The 18,827-nt window shown below is 46.1% G+C and overlaps 1 protein-coding gene across 1 annotated transcript in view; it reads left to right on the top strand.

Annotated features, from left to right (window-relative positions):
* Window positions 1-792: 792 nt before the first annotated feature.
* LOC122391512 overlaps window positions 793-18,827 on the top strand; it is an 83,638-nt gene continuing 65,603 nt past the window's right edge. Inside the window, exon 1 of the mRNA XM_043385519.1 lies at window positions 793-2,259. Coding sequence (XP_043241454.1) covers window positions 1,308-2,259 — 952 coding nt within the window. The 5' untranslated portion in view covers window positions 793-1,307. The remainder of the gene's footprint in view (window positions 2,260-18,827) is intronic.

Raw genomic sequence — 18,827 nt, 5'->3', positions numbered from 1 at the left:
GACTTTCTGTCTCTTTTTGTGTTTGTGTTTCTGCCGGGTAGTTTTGCAAAGAAATGGCGTTAACGCTTTTTCATGCGTGTAGGCCAAGTTCATGTCTGGAAGGGCATGAGCGTCGTGCTGTGTTCATCACCCTTGTTCATATGATTAATGATGTAATAGTCGTGGTTTATCTGCATGCTATGCATTGTTTTAATAAACCTTATGTTTTAATGTTATGACTCTCATCTCATGGGTGAGGCTGACCGCCAGGGGATGAGTCGACAGAGTGGAAAAACCGGCGGCAGAGCGATCTAATAGGTGTGTTCACTTGACCATCATGTTATGAGTTACATTTAACTCGCGTATCAATCGTTGCATGGCATGAGTTACTAGCAATGCTTGAATTCGTCACAAACGGTAAACTCATGTGGTATGAGTGAGGGAACGAGAGTTAACCCGCAACTCATTGGTGATGTGACCGCTACAGGGCTAGTAACATTTACTAGCGCCTCATGTAGTCAAACGTGTGGTGTCTTCATTAACGGTGTAATATGAGTAAGCCTATACTCGCATATCATGAGTAATCAAAATGAGTTACCAAGAGTACATGAGTTTTTCACAATCGGTTAACTCATAATACACGAGTGAAGAGACATGAGTTAACGCACAATTGAGAGGTGGAATGACCGGTGCAGGCCTAGTTACATTACCGGCGCCTCGAGCAGTCAAATAGGTTGTTTAAAATTACCGCCGGTTTATGAGTTTACTCATCACCCATGGGTAATTTTGTTTTCAGTGAGCCCCCAAGAAACACTACACAGAACATCACAACACCGCACTCACACGTGACGATCTCGTGACCAACACATCCATCCTAGCACACTGTCAGGATCGTAGACGGCTCGTCACACTTGAAACAGTGTACATTCGCGACAAAAAGCCAATCATCAACATTCAGACAAAGCTGAACACATCTCTATCACTGTACGACAAAGTACTCGCGGCGGGTTGACTGATTTATCTGTCATATGCGCGTACGTATCTCGCTATGGTGTTTTTGATGTGACCTTCCTTCGCGGAGGATGAACGAATGTGTTTAGGGTTATAGCTCATGTACGAAAACAAAAGTGTGTTATTTTGTTTTGTATGCTGTGACTCATCGACTGAATAGTTTTAGTATCATATCCGTAATATTTGTTCCAAAAATGTAATTGAACCCATTTATCTCAAAGTATGACTTCTAAAACTGTGTGACTGTAATTTTCTTGAAAATGATCTCTGATAGATCGAAACGTCGAACAACAATATAGCTATGATATTTTGTATTTATGACATCTTTTGGTAATATTTTACATTCTCACGAACCCGAACCTCGACAGTGCATTCGCCGCCTCGAAAGTCTTAATAAGAAGAAGATAAGTGCCCATTATGCTGTTGTGTTTAACAAAACTTGCATAAAAGAGAACCTGCTTCCGAACTATTCGAATCTACGATTACACGATCGAGCAGTACAGCAGGAGGACTTTGTCTATAAGTTTAGACAGAGCTTGACGGGTGAACAGCTTAAAGCCCAAGAAGATCTTATTAATGACCTTGAGGTAAAGATCGAGGAAGAGAAGAAAAGATATGACACGTTCGTAATAAGCCAGGACTTACGAAAGAAGACAGATGAACTTTTGGACAACATCTTGATTGAATATGAACAAGTAGTGAAAACACGCATCCTTAAGAAGCTATCTCATCTCTACAAAGGCCCTATCGCTCTACCTGGTAACCCTGCGGGCTTCATCAATCTTTCCAGCGTCCAACTGACTTCTGATCAAGAAAAGTTCCTGAACCTAGGGTTGAATTGCCATTTTTACCCAAAGTTTGACCCCCACAAGAAGAAGACTGAAATAGCTCTACTCTTCGATGACCTCTGCAAACTGCATGATAAAGGTCAGATCACTCTTAAACCAGAAATTCAACCTCAACTCCAAGCCGAAGCGGCCAAGAGACGGATTAAGCCACAACACAGTGTTCTGACTCCAAATCTAAGAAAAGCCGCACAAGAGCTGCGCAATAATGATGACATTGTGATTAGACGTGCTGATAAGAGTTCGATCTTTGTGATTCTCGATAAGGAGGACTACTACAGCAAAGTGCGCTCTGTGCTACAAGACACTGCTAAGTTTAAGCGCATCACTAGAGACACTACCGCCGCGCTAAAGACACGGGTTAACAAACTGGTCGATGCTGCCAACGCTGTGGTTGATGGGGTTCACTTGCAAAAAGTCACAGGTGAGTGTAGCCCCGGTTACTTGTATGGGAATGTAAAGACGCACAAGCCAGGCCAGCCTATTCGCCCTATCATATCCCAGATCCCGACTCCCACTTACCAGATAGCTAAACAGCTGAATGCGATTATCTCGCCGTATATTCCGTCTGAGCACTCTGTTCAATCGACCGATGAATTTGTCGACATTCTTAGGTCCCAGAAACCAAAAGGTTCTCTAGCCTCTCTAGATGTGGAGAGTCTGTTCACTAATGTACCTGTTCAGCAGACTATTGAGATCATTCTTGAGTATGTCTACAATCATGAGACCCTTCCACCACCGAGACTACCCAAACGCATCCTGGAGCAGTTGCTGCTATCGTGCACAACGGAGGCGCCGTTCAGGTGCCCTGAAGGCAAACTCTATGTACAGGTGGACGGGGTCGCAATGGGATCCCCACTAGGCGTTCTGTTTGCCCAAGCCTACATGTCCTATGTCGAAAGGAAAGTGCTGCTCTGTGATGATGTCAAACCGTTCATGTACTATCGTTATGTAGATGACATTTTTGTTGACGTCGAAAATGCTGAAAAGTTAGACCTGCTGCGCATGAAACTAGGCCAGGAATCAGTTTTAAATTTCACAGTTGACCATAGCGTAGGACAGAAGCTGCCATTTTTGGACGTCATGATTGATTGCAGCAGTGGTGAATTCGTCACAGATGTGTATCGGAAGCCAACTGACCTCGGCAGGTGCATGAATGGGGAGGGTGACGTCACTGACTCGTACAAATCAGGTGTCATAAGGGCGTACATTAGACGGGCCATGAAACACTGCTCGACTTGGGATCTACTTCACACTGAACTTGAGAGGGTTCGTAAGATCCTAGTAGATAATGGGTACAGCAATTCCATGTTTGACGACGCTGTAAAAAACATGCTTGAGAACCATGTGACAAACAAGGAGCCAAAGACAAAGAAAGACGAGCTAAAAGTGTACTACCGCAGCACGATGTCTCCAACATGGAAGACGGATGAGCAGGTGATCCGCGGTATTGTTCGCCGTAACTGCCTACCTACGGATGGGGAACAGCGACTGGTAGTTCAGGTCTACTACACTAGCCCCAAGACATCCTCACTGGTGATGCAAAACAATCCCACACGCAGCACGGCAACACTCAAGCAGACCAATGTAGTATACCAGTTTAAATGTACAGCCGGGGACTGCGCGACCCGCGAAGTATACTACATTGGTCACACCACAACGTCTCTGAGCAGACGTCTCACAATGCACCTGCAGGACGGAGCCCCCAAGAAACACTACACAGAACATCACAACACCGCACTCACACGTGACGATCTCGTGACCAACACATCCATCCTAGCACACTGTCAGGATCGTAGACGGCTCGTCACACTTGAAACAGTGTACATTCGCGACAAAAAGCCAATCATCAACATTCAGACAAAGCAGAACACATCTCTATCACTGTACGACAAAGTACTCGCGGCGGGTTGACTGATTTATCTGTCATATGCGCGTACGTATCTCGCTATGGTGTTTTTGATGTGACCTTCCTTCGCGGAGGATGAACGAATGTGTTTAGGGTTATAGCTCATGTACGAAAACAAAAGTGTGTTATTTTGTTTTGAATGCTGTGACTCATCGACTGAATAGTTTTAGTATCATATCCGTAATATTTGTTCCAAAAATGTAATTGAACCCATTTATCTCAAAGTATGACTTCTAAAACTGTGTGACTGTAATTTTCTTGAAAATGATCTCTGATAGATCGAAACGTCGAACAACAATATAGCTATGATATTTTGTATTTATGACATCTTTTGGTAATATTTTACATTCTCACGAACCCGAACCTCGACAGTGCATTCGCCGCCTCGAAAGTCTTAATAAGAAGAAGATAAGTGCCCATTATGCTGTTGTGTTTAACAAAACTTGCATAAAAGAGAACCTGCTTCCGAACTATTCGAATATAATAGCCATCAAACACTGCTCCTCTTGGGCACTTATGCACCAGGAGCTGCAGAGAATCAGACAGATCCTTGTTAACAACAAGTACACGTTAAGTGACATTGACCAGGTCATCAAACGTCAAATCCGCCGACATCTCTCGCCCACTCATACTGACGCCAGTGACGAAGCACCTCAAGAGCTGCGTCTCTTTTACAAAGGCGGCATGTCATCAGCCTACAAAAAAAGACGAAAAAGTGCTACGTGACATTGTACACAAAAACTGTACTCCCATTAGGCCCTACAACAAACTCAACCTCACCATCTACTACCAGTTACGTAGCACGTCACAAATGATTATGACTAATGATCTCGCGCGTGACAACAGTGACTTAAAGGCCACAAATGTAGTGTACGAATACCATCGCCCTGTTGGCGACTGCGTGCGCCAGAAGAATTCGTCATACATAGGCTACACCACCACCACGCTGTCACGCCGAATCACAATGCACTTGCAGAACGGCGCTCCTGAAAAACACACAAGAACAAACCACGGCACCACACTCACACGTAGCATGATGGTCACAAACACCCACATCATAGCTAGATGTAACACCAAAAAGAAACTCACAGTCTTGGAAGCAGTCTTCATCAGAGATAGAGACCCTCTCATAAACAGACAGATGGATATGAAAGGGTCACTCTCGCTCTATGATGGACGGCCCCTAGCACCAAGGTTTTAGGAAGGCTTAGGATCAGATATGAATGCAAATGAGAATGATTGTCATCTCGATTGAATGGTTATTTGTGTTAAAGATGTTGATGGACGAATGTGTTAAAGATATTTATGAACGATTGTATGTACGTTAATGACATCACGGACCGGTAGAATTTGTTCTCGATACCGCAGTGTGGAAGTGTAAGGGTAACCGGAGGTGCATATACTGCTACAATTGCTTGCTCTCGTTGCTGTTTTATTTAGTTCTAGGTCACTGAAGAAATGCAAACCTGTTATCTAGCGACGCACGATCCGAACCATAGATGTACTTTTTTCTGTTTTTGTGCCTTATATGCATGTCTGAAGATGTTAACGGATATGTTGACGAAACGTTACCTGGCAATATAGGCACTATTTTACATGAATTTTCCTTAGATGATCGAAAAACTGTGAGAAGCCTAGAGAATCTTGGCAAGAAGCAAAACAACGCCCGTTACGCTGTCATTTTCATTGAAACATGTATTCGTGAAAACCTGCTTCCCAACTTCACTCATAGACCAGTAGAACGCCTTTTGGGGCGACTAACGGAGCGAGCGAGAGGGTGGGCCTTGCACGTGCGAAATTGCGAGGGGGTACCTCCAACTGACTTGTGCACGGCACCATACTAAGCCGCCTCTAGCGATGTGCCCAATTTGAGCACAATCGGCCCAGCCGTTCTCGAGATCTGGAAGCGGCACCCTGCACGTGCGCACGTGCAAAATGGGTCCCAACTGACTTTTGCAAGGCACCCTTGACCCTACTAAGCGGTCCATAACTGCATACCAAATTTGAGCGCAATCGGTCCAGCCGTTTTCGAGATCTGGAATCGACTCCTGCACGTGCGCACGTGCAGCAGCACCCCAGCTGTGGCACATGCAAATGCATTGCCTAGTGGGTGCCTACCTACATGCCAAGTTTCAGCGCAATCGGCCAAGTAGTTACCGACATATTGCAATTGTTACAAAACTGACACCTCTTCGTTTTGCACGTGCGGCACGTGCATAAGAGGTCACCCACATGCATCGGGAATAGTTCGATACTTGGTAGAAGGAATGAAGCTACCCTATACAAAAATTACCGCGTGTAAATCGGTCAAGTTGTTGCTGAGATACAAACGTTGCAAAAGCGTAACCACGGCCGGCCGGCCGCTCATACTCAGAAATTTCCGTTATTCTACGTACTCCGTTATTCTACGTAAAACTCCGGCCGGGTCAGCTGAGGTCAAATATGAGGTAAGATAGGTAAGCCCAAATTACTTTTTTTCTAATAACGACTGGCACACAGTGATACTTAACATATAAAAGTGCTGTCATTGCGCTCCTTCGGATCAGCCGAGTCGAATGAAATGCGATATGATGCATTTCAGCGAAGTTATGAACTTAAGTAGGTAATTAATTAAAGCTCGCAATTTTCGCGAACTTTTAAAGTTCACTTAAACTGGTAAAGAAGCTACACTTTTCGATGCGTTTTGATGTGCCGATTTTACTGGTGCTTTTATTTTTGCTCTATTTTTACTACATCAAAACTAATAAGGGAAAACCCATGGCGTGTGTTAACAAAAAAAGACATTTAATACGCCCCCTAAAACCCCCTAAATATTCAATTGGAGCCCATAAATTTGTAAAGGAGCGATATTTATTTGACATCAGCTCCTATTTTTTTTTTTTGCATGGCTGTCGTGTTTCGGCCTTTAGACAAAAATAACATCAGCCGCGGCGATTTGTCTGCTAGTATAACTGGCCTACAAGGTCCAGATGAACAATAGCCGTCTTCACGACGGGCTATCCAGCGAATGCACCTAATTTGACCAAATCTGCACCTAATCTCTTTTACAGCAAATATCTTTATTTTATGAATTTATTTCAGTGTTTTAATCGATGATACTCTCTGATAATAATATGACAAGCAGGCATATACAATTAATGTAAACAATTAGCGCAACCCTAGCTGATAGCTACTAAGAGATACACTGAACCTAATTTGACCAAATCTGCACCTAATCTGCACCAAATGTGCACCAAATGTGAAATCTGTACCAGATGGATGGCCGTCGTGAAAACGGCTAATATCAGAGTGTTTGGCTTCCCAGCAATGTTTTCCGGCATTCATCGAACGTATCACATTCCTTCGTCGTCTGAAAATCAAACAAGCCGTGCCGCAGATAATTGCCAGATAATTTGTGTTACATTTGTCTTGGAAATGCATAGTTACATTAGAGAACTGTGGAGACTGGAGAGTGGAGAGCGAGTTATTGGAAAATCATCATAGCCAACTGTGCATTGTCCTTGATAACGGAGTCATTATGATATTTATCAAATGACCGCTCGGCATTACCGTTCCGGAGATGGAGCCGTCCTGTCGTCCCCGTTGCCGGCCGTCCGAGCCGGCTGGCTCCGGTCCGCGGCAGGTGTCGCCTGTCGGCAGCGGGCGTTTTTGCCGTCTCGCCGGCCGGGCCGGGCCGCGCCGTCGGCCATCCGTTCCCACGGGGTAAACATCGCGCGCGCGGCCGCGTCGCAGCCGACGCGGCCGACACTGAGTTACGAACCGCTAAAGCGGCGGCGCGCCGACAGATGTTTGTTTGCCCGCCCGCCGAGATGTCGTGCCGGTAGTTAGGGAGCTGTTTCAGAGCGGGTACTGCGGCGGCCGAGGTGCGCCCAGCCGCCCCAACCCGGAATGTGATTGGATGGGGAGGCACGGGAGCAGGAGCCTAAATCTGCGATTGAGGATATTACGTCAGATGGATATTTTCTAACACAATATATAAATAATTGAGGTTAACAATTGATGTGTCCAACTCAATCAGAGCTAAGTGCTAGGTCATGCTGCTCAGAAATTTACAGTGATTTGAACACCTCCGACTAACTCGGCTCCTAAGCCACGTAGCGACACGCGGTTCAGCGGCTTTCAAGAGTGTAAAAAATAATTCAGTAATTCAGATCACAGGAGATAATCACAGGCCAAACTGTGCCTTTTTTTAACATTCAACATTTTTTTAAACAATGCAGCGCATAACTCTGGACCGAATAGATTTACAACACTGCAGAATAAATAGCGCATTAGATAGCTCTTCTACAGCTCTTTCTAAATAAATATAGGTACTCCAGACTTGCTTGACATGAAGCTTAAAGGTAGTGTGCCACCTTTGAAAGATTTCCCATTTTATTTTTCCTAGGATAAGAAGCTTCTGTTTTTACCTAATATCGCAAAAAAAAATCATAAATGGGCCTGGAATAGTGCCTTTTTCGCCTAAAAGTTTATCGGTTTTTCGATATGTATAACAACTGTAGTGGGCTGACCTGCAAACAGGCGTCGGCAACAATCGCGAATGCGACGCACATGTGACAATAAGCAAAGGTCATTATAGAGTTACGACGTACGGGAATGAGTTATCAGCTGTCTAATCGTAGACAACACAATGTCGAGCCTTAAAAGCTGTAAGCCTGTATTGGTATTGTTTCTTTTATTTGGCTGTCGAACATTATTTATGGTTTGAAATATGATTTTATGTAAAATAATTGATATGAAAAAGCCGTCTCTTAAGTTATGATCCCATTTCACCACACGCAAGTGGCAGAAATGACAATGATCAGCTGACGCATTTTTCTTGGCCGAAGTCAGAGCGCGCGGCCCGACGCACCACCACCGCACCACAAAGTATGAGCAGAAGCCGCGCCCAAAGCCAGGGCCCCAAAACGTGAGGAAGCCGAGTCGGGGCAGCGTGCGCTGACCCAAGCCGGGCCGCAGCTTTGGGCGCGGTCTACCGCATCCCCGCGGGCAGCCCCGGGCTATCACATGACACCGGGAGGACGCGCGGCCCCGGCTTGGGTCAGCGCACGCTGCCCCGACTCGGCTACTTCACGTTACCGGAGCCCTGGCTTTGGGCGCGGTCTACCGCACCACCTAACAGGCGTGTTCGAAACCGCAGGAGATGATGATGAACGGGTTTATCGAAACTTGATTGGATGAGCATATCGGTAATAGCGATTTCAGTGTGCGCATTTATTGTTCATAGTGGTGTGAAATGTGGTTGGGGTACGACCGACAACCCGTCGGGGCGAATTTCGCACTGGGGTACTCAAAATTTGAAGAATTTAAGACGTTTCCATGAGTTTTGAAGGTATGGATAAGCTTTAAAAATCCGGTTCTCCTTATCTGGGCCATTAACTCCATACGGTCCAGGAAAGCTGGCACACTACCTTTAACGGTTTCACCTCTAGAAGGCAAAACCCTTTAAAATCGACGTTTTTAGGGAAAATGTTTTTTCTGCACTTACTTTAAGCTCAACTCTTGCATGAAAATGATTCCGGGACAGTGCTCCTATCGTCAAGACGCAGCGGATGAACTGTTTATAAAGAATTTAAACCTAAAAAAAAAACATTTCTAAATTTTAATCTAAGGTTGCAAGGACATGACTGACTAGAAAGGGTCATGCTGCATATCAGTCGATCCGTATCATTTAGCTGAACACACCCAATTGGTGTTTCCATCAGTAGGGGCGGATTAAGGGGGGTGACCTTCAATTAAGGGGGGTACTGCTGACTTTTGGTCTCATTCTTTCCATGCAACGCCCATAGGGCTAATGTCAAAATGCCAAAATCAAAGGGGGGCACGGTACCCCGGTGCCCTTCCCGTTCCGCCGCCTATGGTTTCCATGGCTCTGACCTGTCGCAAAGTTATATAGGTATCAAGAAACTGCTGGAGACCTTTCGTGACCTGAGCTAACATCAGGGAATAAAGAGACGTCACGGGTGCAATATTCCGATTCATTAGGTATGTGATTTCTATATCTACGAGTACCTATGTTATTCGATGTTTGAAAATATTTAGCATGATGTTCGTTCAAAAGAAGCGCCAAGTTCAATTTTCCCAATTTGACTTACCTGTAGGTAGGATCCTAAAATGAAAATTAACCTGACCTTAGCTCACTGATATCAAAATTTCGAGTTATAAGCTTTATGAACTCTGTTACTTTTATCAATTGCTGAAAGGTTCAAAGCGATCGTTGAGACGGTGTAGCTCGCCATATATGGCGAGCACTTGAATTTCTGAGGTAAGGTCACTTGATGTGATGTCCTGACCTTGTGCGATCTGGATCTGAAATTTGTCCATCATGTGCAGAAAAGATGCATGACAAGTGTGACTAAAACGGCGGCACTTTGGGCAGCTGTCTTTGGCATCCTATCTGTGAAAACCGCGGGGGGGGGGGGGGGTTAAAAACCCGGCGCGGGTTAGCGAGTAGGTACTTAGGTACATGGCAAATTACATTATTAGGCACAACACTTGCCTAAACAAATAACTCAATAATACTCGCCCGAGAAATATTTGTAGTTTTATCGTTATTCGATCTTAATTCACCGTTGAATAGGTGAATCGCTTCATTATCCTTCGTGAAGCTTCATCAAGCGCTTACATCAATCAAGATAGGCACATGACACATATACATGCAATGTACATTGCAGTTTGCACGATGCACAACGTAATCCGTGCCGCGCAATCAATACGCAATGCTGCATTGATAACTATCGGACGACAAGTACCGGGAGTTCCTAAATAAACAGTCGTATGTAAAAGCTGTATATTGGCCGTTTTCACGACGGAACTTTCGCAGAGGAACTTATTTGATACCTAAAAAGTACCTACCCTTAGAGGCCTTAACATCCCTCAAACTGAAATATTTTATGTTCAAAATAATTTTAGAAGTTTAAATCCGGGCATTTTTTGCCCTCAAATCACTTATTTATTTACAAACACAGCAATTTTTGGTTCTAGTAGCCCACCTTTCGACTATGAGGTATTAACCCATTTACGCCCTTCGTTGCGTTTTCGCAACGCAAGCAAGCGTCGACGTGATCGAAGCTTGAGAAGTGTGTAAAAGAGACTAACCGATGAGACAAGTTTCAGCGTGTGTAGCATGGTTGTGCGCATGATACTACGCAGTTACAAGTCTGTGCGGCCAGTAAGTTACTGCCTAGAGCTCCCAGAGGGAAGTCGAAGGTTTTGTGAGTGATGACGTCACGAAAACCAAGATAAGTAGGCTAAGTGCTTAATAATATCGTAATGAAAATTGTGTAAACATATTCTGCAGAGTCCCTACAATAGCGTAGATATGCATTTTGTTAAGAAATAATGCTACAAAAAGGGTTTGTGACTATTTTCAAATATGACTACGGTCGCGTTGCGGGAACGCAACGAAGGGCACATCGGAAAGACAGCGGTGTTGCGAAAACGCAACGATGGGCACATTGGCAGGGTAGCGGAAGTATGAATATCAACAGTAGACTGCACTCGTGATACGCTGTGGGTTCTCTCTTTCTCTCCCCCATCTTCCTCCCTCTCCTCCTCGTTCCCCAACTCTCTCCCCTCTCTCTCTCTCTCTCTCTTTCTCTCTCTCTTTCTTTCTCTCTCTCATTTTGTAGCCATGAGGCTGTAGCGGCGGAACATCTTCAATTAAGGGGGGGAGCACTGCTGACTTTTGGTCTCATTCTTTCCATTTCCATTTCCATGCAACGCCTATCGGGATAATGTTAAAATGGCAAAATCAAGGGGGGCACGGTGCCCCGGTGCCCCCTCCCCCCGCTCCGCCGCCTATGCCATGAGGGACGTATATAGGTATGTTTAGTGCAAGGTGCGTTCGCACGTAAAATGTTGCAACACATTTCATATTTGCTGGCTCAAACAGCCACAAACACTCCTTTCTTTTTCTCTCGCAGATTTTCGGCCTCGGGCTGTTCGTTCACTAAGCAATGTGTTCCCATGCATCTGAAAATCGCATGGTAGGAAAAGGACCCATGCATCAAACGGTCGGCGATGCTAACGGAGCTGAGAGATAATTAGGTCCTTTGGAAATTGGATGTAGGGGAGAGTGGGGCAAAGCGGCCACCCGGGGCAAAGCGGCCATCCATCGTTTTAGCCCTCCACAGCTGGCGTCAGTTCCAATTTATGATTTCCAATTATACTTCTCTTTGCGGTCGTTCGAATGAGCCAGACCGGGGTTTCAGGCCCATCGCCATTGTTCTGTGAAACACGGAAAAGCATTTCTTGCCAGGTTACCAATTATGTTTACAATTTTTAAATGTTATTTTATTCCATAACCGTTTGGAATTTTTATAAGCGTTTTTGTCCATGCATTGCGTGGTTATCGTACATGCCTTCTACCAATTTTAATGCTTTTTACCCCATAAATAGCTGAGCTGAAATATTTTTGTCTCGGACGGTATGCGCGGGGCAAAACGGCCGGGGCAAAGTGGCCAGCCCCCAATTGGCCATAAGTTGTTTCCATCTGGATAAAAACATTATTTATATTCAAATGTGTCGTCATGCATTCATCTTGGCCACTTTTCGGTTACATGAGTTACCAAATTATCCAATTAAATGTTTTTCCAAGAAAATTCTTTCTTTGTTTAGCAATAGGTGGGAAGATAACAAAGTAAACATCCATCTTCCCTTAAACCTTGTCACCATCAAATACCCTAGTCGTGCATGAGGCAACTATTCTGTTTCTCATATCGGGACTTGAGAAGTCGCCAGTGGCCGCTTTGCCTCAGGGATGGGGCAAAGTGGCCAATATGCTATAGGTTTAAAGTTTTGTCAATATCTCCCATATGTGAACGCCTTTGGAAATGAAACGCAGTTGGAATAAAAGACAATTTAATAGGGATCACATTGGTATAGAAAGAATCTTTCCAAGTTTAAAAATCAAGCGTCGGCATCGTTAGAAACGTTAGGGTGGCCGCTTTGCCCCACTCTCCCCTACTATGTACATTGTGCATAAATAATGAATAACGGGGATGTATTCTGGTATCAGGCGACAGATAGGCATCGCCATTCTCTGGATAGAATCTGCTGACTACCAGCATTTACGTTAGAAAAGATAACTGAGGGTCGGCAAATAGTGGGATAGGCCCCTCTGAGGGTAGCTGAGCCCTTCGGCAGGGGTAATGAGGGCGGACCCATGGGAAAATAATAATTTTTAGGATTCATAACTCGCATAGATTCATAAGCTGCTTGATGTGGAGTATACGCCTGTTTTCTTACTTTGATAGGCTTTTTATCTAATCAGACCATTTTTAGAGCTAGCAGGATTATTGGAATTAGGGGAGACATTTGTCTGACCAGACACGGTCAATCGTAGACTGGAGACTGAGCCCAGCCAGTGGGCAGCCGCCACCCATGACCCATCCCCTTCCCCCTACCAAGCACTCACTGCACCCGGCTACAGGCGCGCTCCTATGTGAGCTGCCCGATTGCGATATACGTTGCCGGTCCAGCCCGGAACAGGGGGATGAGGCGTGGAGGAGGATTCAACTATCCTGAAGATGGAAAGGACGGATTGACGTCGAATCACCATTCTGTCCTGGCATTGTCTCGAGAAAGAGGTTACACGTGAAGGTCGCTGAGAGTGGGGCCATGAATATTTTGGATTAGGTGTAAACATGATAAACTGGGAGTCGATTTGTTGTGATGCGCTACGCCTTACGCGGGTAATTTGTTAGAGCCGGATCGGTCCTTTTTTCTTTTTGCTGAGAGTGGGTACGACTAACCTGCAATGGAATTTAACTTTACTCCTAGGAGGGTGGTTAAAAATGATTGCGGATATGCGCGCATACGAGAGGCACTGGTTTACTCCCAATCCTCCGTTTAATTGTATTCAGTGTGCACTGTGCAGGGTCTGATAGGTGGAGGTAATGGATCTGTCTAGCTTCCAAAAAGGAAGCATCACCCTGGATACGTGTCGACCACAACTTTAAATGAACAGCAATGGACAACGTAAATGGTTGATAATGACCGTGTTGCCATCTCCCCGTTCGCGAATCATGAAGTTATGCTTCCTCGCTGAGGCTCTTAGGCGGGTTATAGAGCATGACGGATGTGGGTTCCGCATTTTCAAGCAATAGTTGTCAACAGTTGATTGATGTTTTGTCAAAATATATTAGCATATGCGGCAGTTCAGTGTACTTTATGTCCGTCTGATGTGCCCGTCGTTGCGTTTTCGCAACGCTGATGGCGCCCGGTGTGCCCTTCGTTGCGATTTCGCAACGCATGTTTTTTACGTTTTTCTCGAGAAACTTTTGCTGCAGGCAAAAATTATTTTCGATTCCATACAAGGCCCTGGTAGGAGCATAACATATTTTGATTTCGTCGATTTTCATGATGGTCAAAATTCCTGGGCATAAATGGGTTAAATCAGCGTGGCAACTTGCTCCCTCTTTGCTCCCTCGGGTATCTAATTCCGGAATTCTTAAAACCAAGGAAAGTGTATATCGAGTTCTCTTTTATACCTATTCAGTTATGTTTTAATGGTGATTAAAATATGACAATTTTTTTAATTACATTTCATATAAGAAAACACGCAAAACAATGAAACAAAAATAACTACGGCAGATAATTACCTTCAGGTATCTAATTCCGACCAATCAGCACCTCAGTAGGATATGACGTCATACAAGAATGGTGGTGAAGGCCGTTTGCAGTCCCGGCCGGTAGGTCACGTGACCGCCGGGCGCCTCGGGTCACGCGGCGGTCGGGAGTCGGACGCGGGGCGTGGTCGCGGGCGGACGCGCGGGGCATCATGCTTTGCTTTGCTTGCTTTGTCAACTTCATATAACTTACTATCGCATTCGTGTGAAAGCCAAACACTGCTCAGTGCCTTTAGAAATTGAGTTTTGGAAAGCTCAAGTCCCTATAGCTCCTCAGGTCGGCAACAGTTGAAGCCTCATCTGAACCCATGTGAAAAAAACGAGGGTAAGGAACCTTGTGTTGCTTTTTCTTTTACCGTCATAATTATCTCAAACCATCACAATTTTGAGTTGCCACATTGTCTGCTTCACTACATTCGTGTAAAACTTGGGTGAAGGCTGGTGGCTCAAAGAAAGGTGAAGATATTTCTTTAAGTGCTTAATCCGTGAAATTGAAATATCCCGGCTTTACAAATCTACACTTTTCATTTTCTCCACGATATATTTTTTAAAATTGTTTAAATTTTATCTACATTTGTTAAAATCGGGGCTTTGGTTTTGTGTAAACTAGATCATAAAGTTTACTATAGTTTTGTGTAACCTGATGGCTGAAGAAAATAGTAATTTTGCTAAAATGATGTGCGGAAATTTGTTGCTTTCCAAATCAAATTACTCATACTTATATTTCATTCAAAATTAGGAGGCATTATTACTGTTTTTTCTTGTAACATGAACTGAGTTTGGGTACGGTGCTCCGGAAACGTTGTGGAACTTTAGAGCTAGAACTTAGCTAGCTAGAGCAGTTTCCATAAAAATTGTTTAGATAGTTGACATGGCTTGTTGACAACTCTTTTGCTGTTTCTAAAAAAGTGAAAAAAAATATTTTCCTGCATTAAGCACACAAGGCATGTTATTCTCATAAGCTATCGAATGTGTGTGTGTTTTTTTAAGCTGTTTTTTTAAGCTTTTAAGCTGTAACTTCAGTTACTTCACTTTAGAACATATTGCCCAGAATGCGTCACTGATCATGAGCTGGTATATCATATCATATGTAGCAAATACATAAATGAGAATAGTGTGTCATGAATTTTTGTGCATGCTTCTGGATCATCTGTAATTACATCAAAGGCTCGGCTCAAGAGTGTCCTGCCGACCAGCTTATGCCCAACCCTTTCTGTCCGCAGAACGTCGCCTGCGACTCCCGCACGCCGTTTGCCCCGGCCGTCCGTACTGGTCTTCGCGCTGCGAGCCGCGCTGGAGTTCGCGGCGGCGTCGTGGAGCTCCCATCGGGACGGCGTGTGATGCCCGCGTCGAGCTTATAAGCCGTGAGCTTCGATTGGCGGCTCACGCGGTCACCAGCTGTATGTACAGCCTCGGCCCCGACGACCCCGCTAATGGCCGAGACCGGCATACCCCCGGCATGGGTCCGCTGTCCGGCGCAGCGCTGGCCGCCCGCATGCTATGCTACTTTTGGCTGTATCGCTGCCCAGCGGGAGCGCGCTCCACGCTGCGGAAGAGGTACACGTTGCGACCCGACTGAGGAGTGAGGACTGCAACCGGATGGTGACGCGTCGGCCTCTGCGCCCTGGCCGGGGCAGGCGTGACCGACGTCACAGTGGAGGAACGCCCAAACAAGACCAGCCCACCGTCGGAGCAGCATGGAAATATCATGTTCTGCCTGGACGTCGGACCCGGCGGCCGCAGTGCACCTGCACACGTGCGGAGAGGGGCGCTGGAGGCTACTCTGGAGCTTCTGCCATTCCGCGGCGCGACTGCTGGCAAAACGGCGGCGATTGAGGCGGTTGGGAACAGCTGCAGCAACGGTGATGGCGGTGATGGCGACATGGCGGTTTGGGACTTCATCTCAGCGCGGCCGCCGCCCAGGCGCCGCTGCGCCCGGCTGCTCAGCCACCTACCGGATGGCGGGGTGGCCCTTACGGCCCTCACGCCCGTTCGGTCTGCGGCCACGTTGTGGGGTGGCGGTCGCGGGGTTAGCGGCGTTGGACTTCGTCCCTTATCCAGACTGCACCGTACCATCTGAACGGATGGATCTGCCAAGAAAGATGACTTCCAAGGCGGCTATGAGGCGATCACAAAGCTTCACCTAGAGCTTCTCCTTCATGGGGCCGGCCGGCCGTTAAGTCGCAACACCGGCTGCCGAGTGCCAACAGCTGCGTGCGCTGGCGCCGACGCGTTGTGGGCCGAGCTGCTGACGCCCAAGCTGCGATATCAACCATCTATGAATAAGTGGCAGCGGTGGCGGCTTGTCAGTTGTTAACGTGCCTTAACAGACGTTGCGAATAGCCCGCGTTGGAATCGCATGGTTGGGAACACAACGCAAGTAAAAATGGGCTTCCTTGATGAACCTACTTTTTAAGCATTGTAGCCTTTGTAATTTTGGATGTTTTGCTGTAGATATTATTTTCTACATACAGGGTGTAACGAAATTATCCGGACATCTTTCTTCGCGCTGTAATTAAGAAGCAAGACATTCTGATATTTTCCCTTTTGAATTATTATATAGCCACCTTTCATAAGAGCGCAGGTACACATTTTTGGAGCATTCCAGCCACTGGATTTTCCAGCACAGTGGGTTTCATATAGAGTAGCGCCTTACTAACCTGTGCCCGCAGTTGGGCGGTGCTGGTGGCGGGTGTCCCCTCATTCATCTCCTGATGGACAATAGTCCATAATATATCGACGGAATTGCATGGGAACTATTTCCAAGCCATAGCCCTTTAGCCCAGAAGAACAAAAAGGTCCTCTCGGCATCACTTCTCATTCTGCTAGGGGCTTGAAGGTGGTGCGCCGCCCCGTATGAAGACTGCGCGGCTTGAATCAGGTATCGGTACACGTTCAGAAACCGAGCCACCCTGTGCCGTCTGGTTGAGTGGCTCCAACCAATCGCTAGCCAGGATGTTGCGCCGGTAATACTCGTCACTGATAGTGCTTTTCTGTGTCGTCATGAACAGCTTAAATATTACACAGCAGCTGAACATGCTCCAGGTCTGGATTTTGGCCGGATGTTTGACGCCGGCGACGGCCGGCACATTCGAGCTGCTGGCAGCCCACACATGGCCGATTTGACGGTTCAACGGGTATCGCAGCTCGAACAGCTTCCCATCCGACCAGGTCACCTCATTCGTGTCTTCCTTCCACCAGTGGACACGCCCTGGCCTGAAGCCAAAGGTGGTGGACTGGTTGTTTTCCCGTCAATTTCATTGTCTTTTCCAGTTTGAAGGGCAGTAAAACCAAGCTAAAGGGCGGGTAACGGTGAATCATGATGTGGGACCTCTTATTATCTACCTTGGTAAGAATTCGAGTCAGTATGCGGATTAATTGGTGCCGTTTCCTTGTCGCTATCTTGACAACTCTCCTCACCACTTGGCAAAGGGCGCCTTGTGCGATCGAGGCCGGGCTGAGTCTGCCACCAAGTCCCAGCTTATTACGCCTCAGGCAGATGTGCTACTGGCTGCTGCTGATGTCCAGCTGCTGACAGACCAGCTTCTGGCTCATGCCACCATGCCACCAACACGTAGCCTTACTACGAAACGAGAGACTGTACTCCTTTCTCTCCACTGCCTTAAACGAAAACTATCAAATGAACCCGTCGGCGACTCGACTCTTACTCAGAGCAAGAGTCATTTCGCAAGGTCAGGTCACTTCTGAGTTTAAGAGCAGATACCAGAGGTATGCATTCATCCAATTTTCCAGCTTCTGACATTAAAAGAGAAACTGTGCGAGCAGATATGGCGAAAAAATAGATGTCCGGATAATTTCGTTACACCCTGTATATACTATATAGGCACTCACGTGCTTTAAATCGCGCAATGCAATTGAACCATGACAATGATGACAATGATAAATGAACTGAGACAAGACTTGACAATTATAAATGAACTGAGAGCTGACATGCCCCATGCTTTGTGTGTGTATGTGTGTGTGTGTGTGTTTTTTTTTTTTTGGCGAGTCGATAAAAGTGGTTTTGGACACTGGATGAGTTTTAAGGGGTGTGGTGAGGGGGGATGTAATTCCACAGACCTTCTGTCAGATTCACTAATGCAGTAGGTCTGTGCGGTGTTTAGTTATCGGAGCATTCTTTGAAAGTCGTGAATAGGGCCACCGAGTACCTAAAGCCGTGATATACCCCCACAAAAACTTCTTTTAAATAACCGGGGATAGGTACATGAGCAGAGTAAATGCTATTACGAACGCCTATCACAATGCTGAGCGAATAGGAAAATCCATAGATGGAGAATTGTGCCGCGTTACGGGTGTTCGGGCGCAGCCAATCCACCGTTACCCCAGCGGTGACCTTGACCCGCATCGTCTGTCTCGGCTCCAAAGCCAAACCGGCGTGGAATTGGGAGCGTTCGAGCACTCATGGTCCAGCGCAATTCTCCACCTAAATCC

The sequence above is a fragment of the Amphibalanus amphitrite genome, unplaced genomic scaffold (genome assembly GCF_019059575.1).
Source record: "Amphibalanus amphitrite isolate SeventyFive unplaced genomic scaffold, NRLGWU_Aamphi_draft 000441F_arrow, whole genome shotgun sequence".
Taxonomy (NCBI): Eukaryota; Metazoa; Arthropoda; class Thecostraca; order Balanomorpha; family Balanidae; genus Amphibalanus; species Amphibalanus amphitrite.
This window is presented reverse-complemented; position numbering and strand designations above follow the sequence as displayed.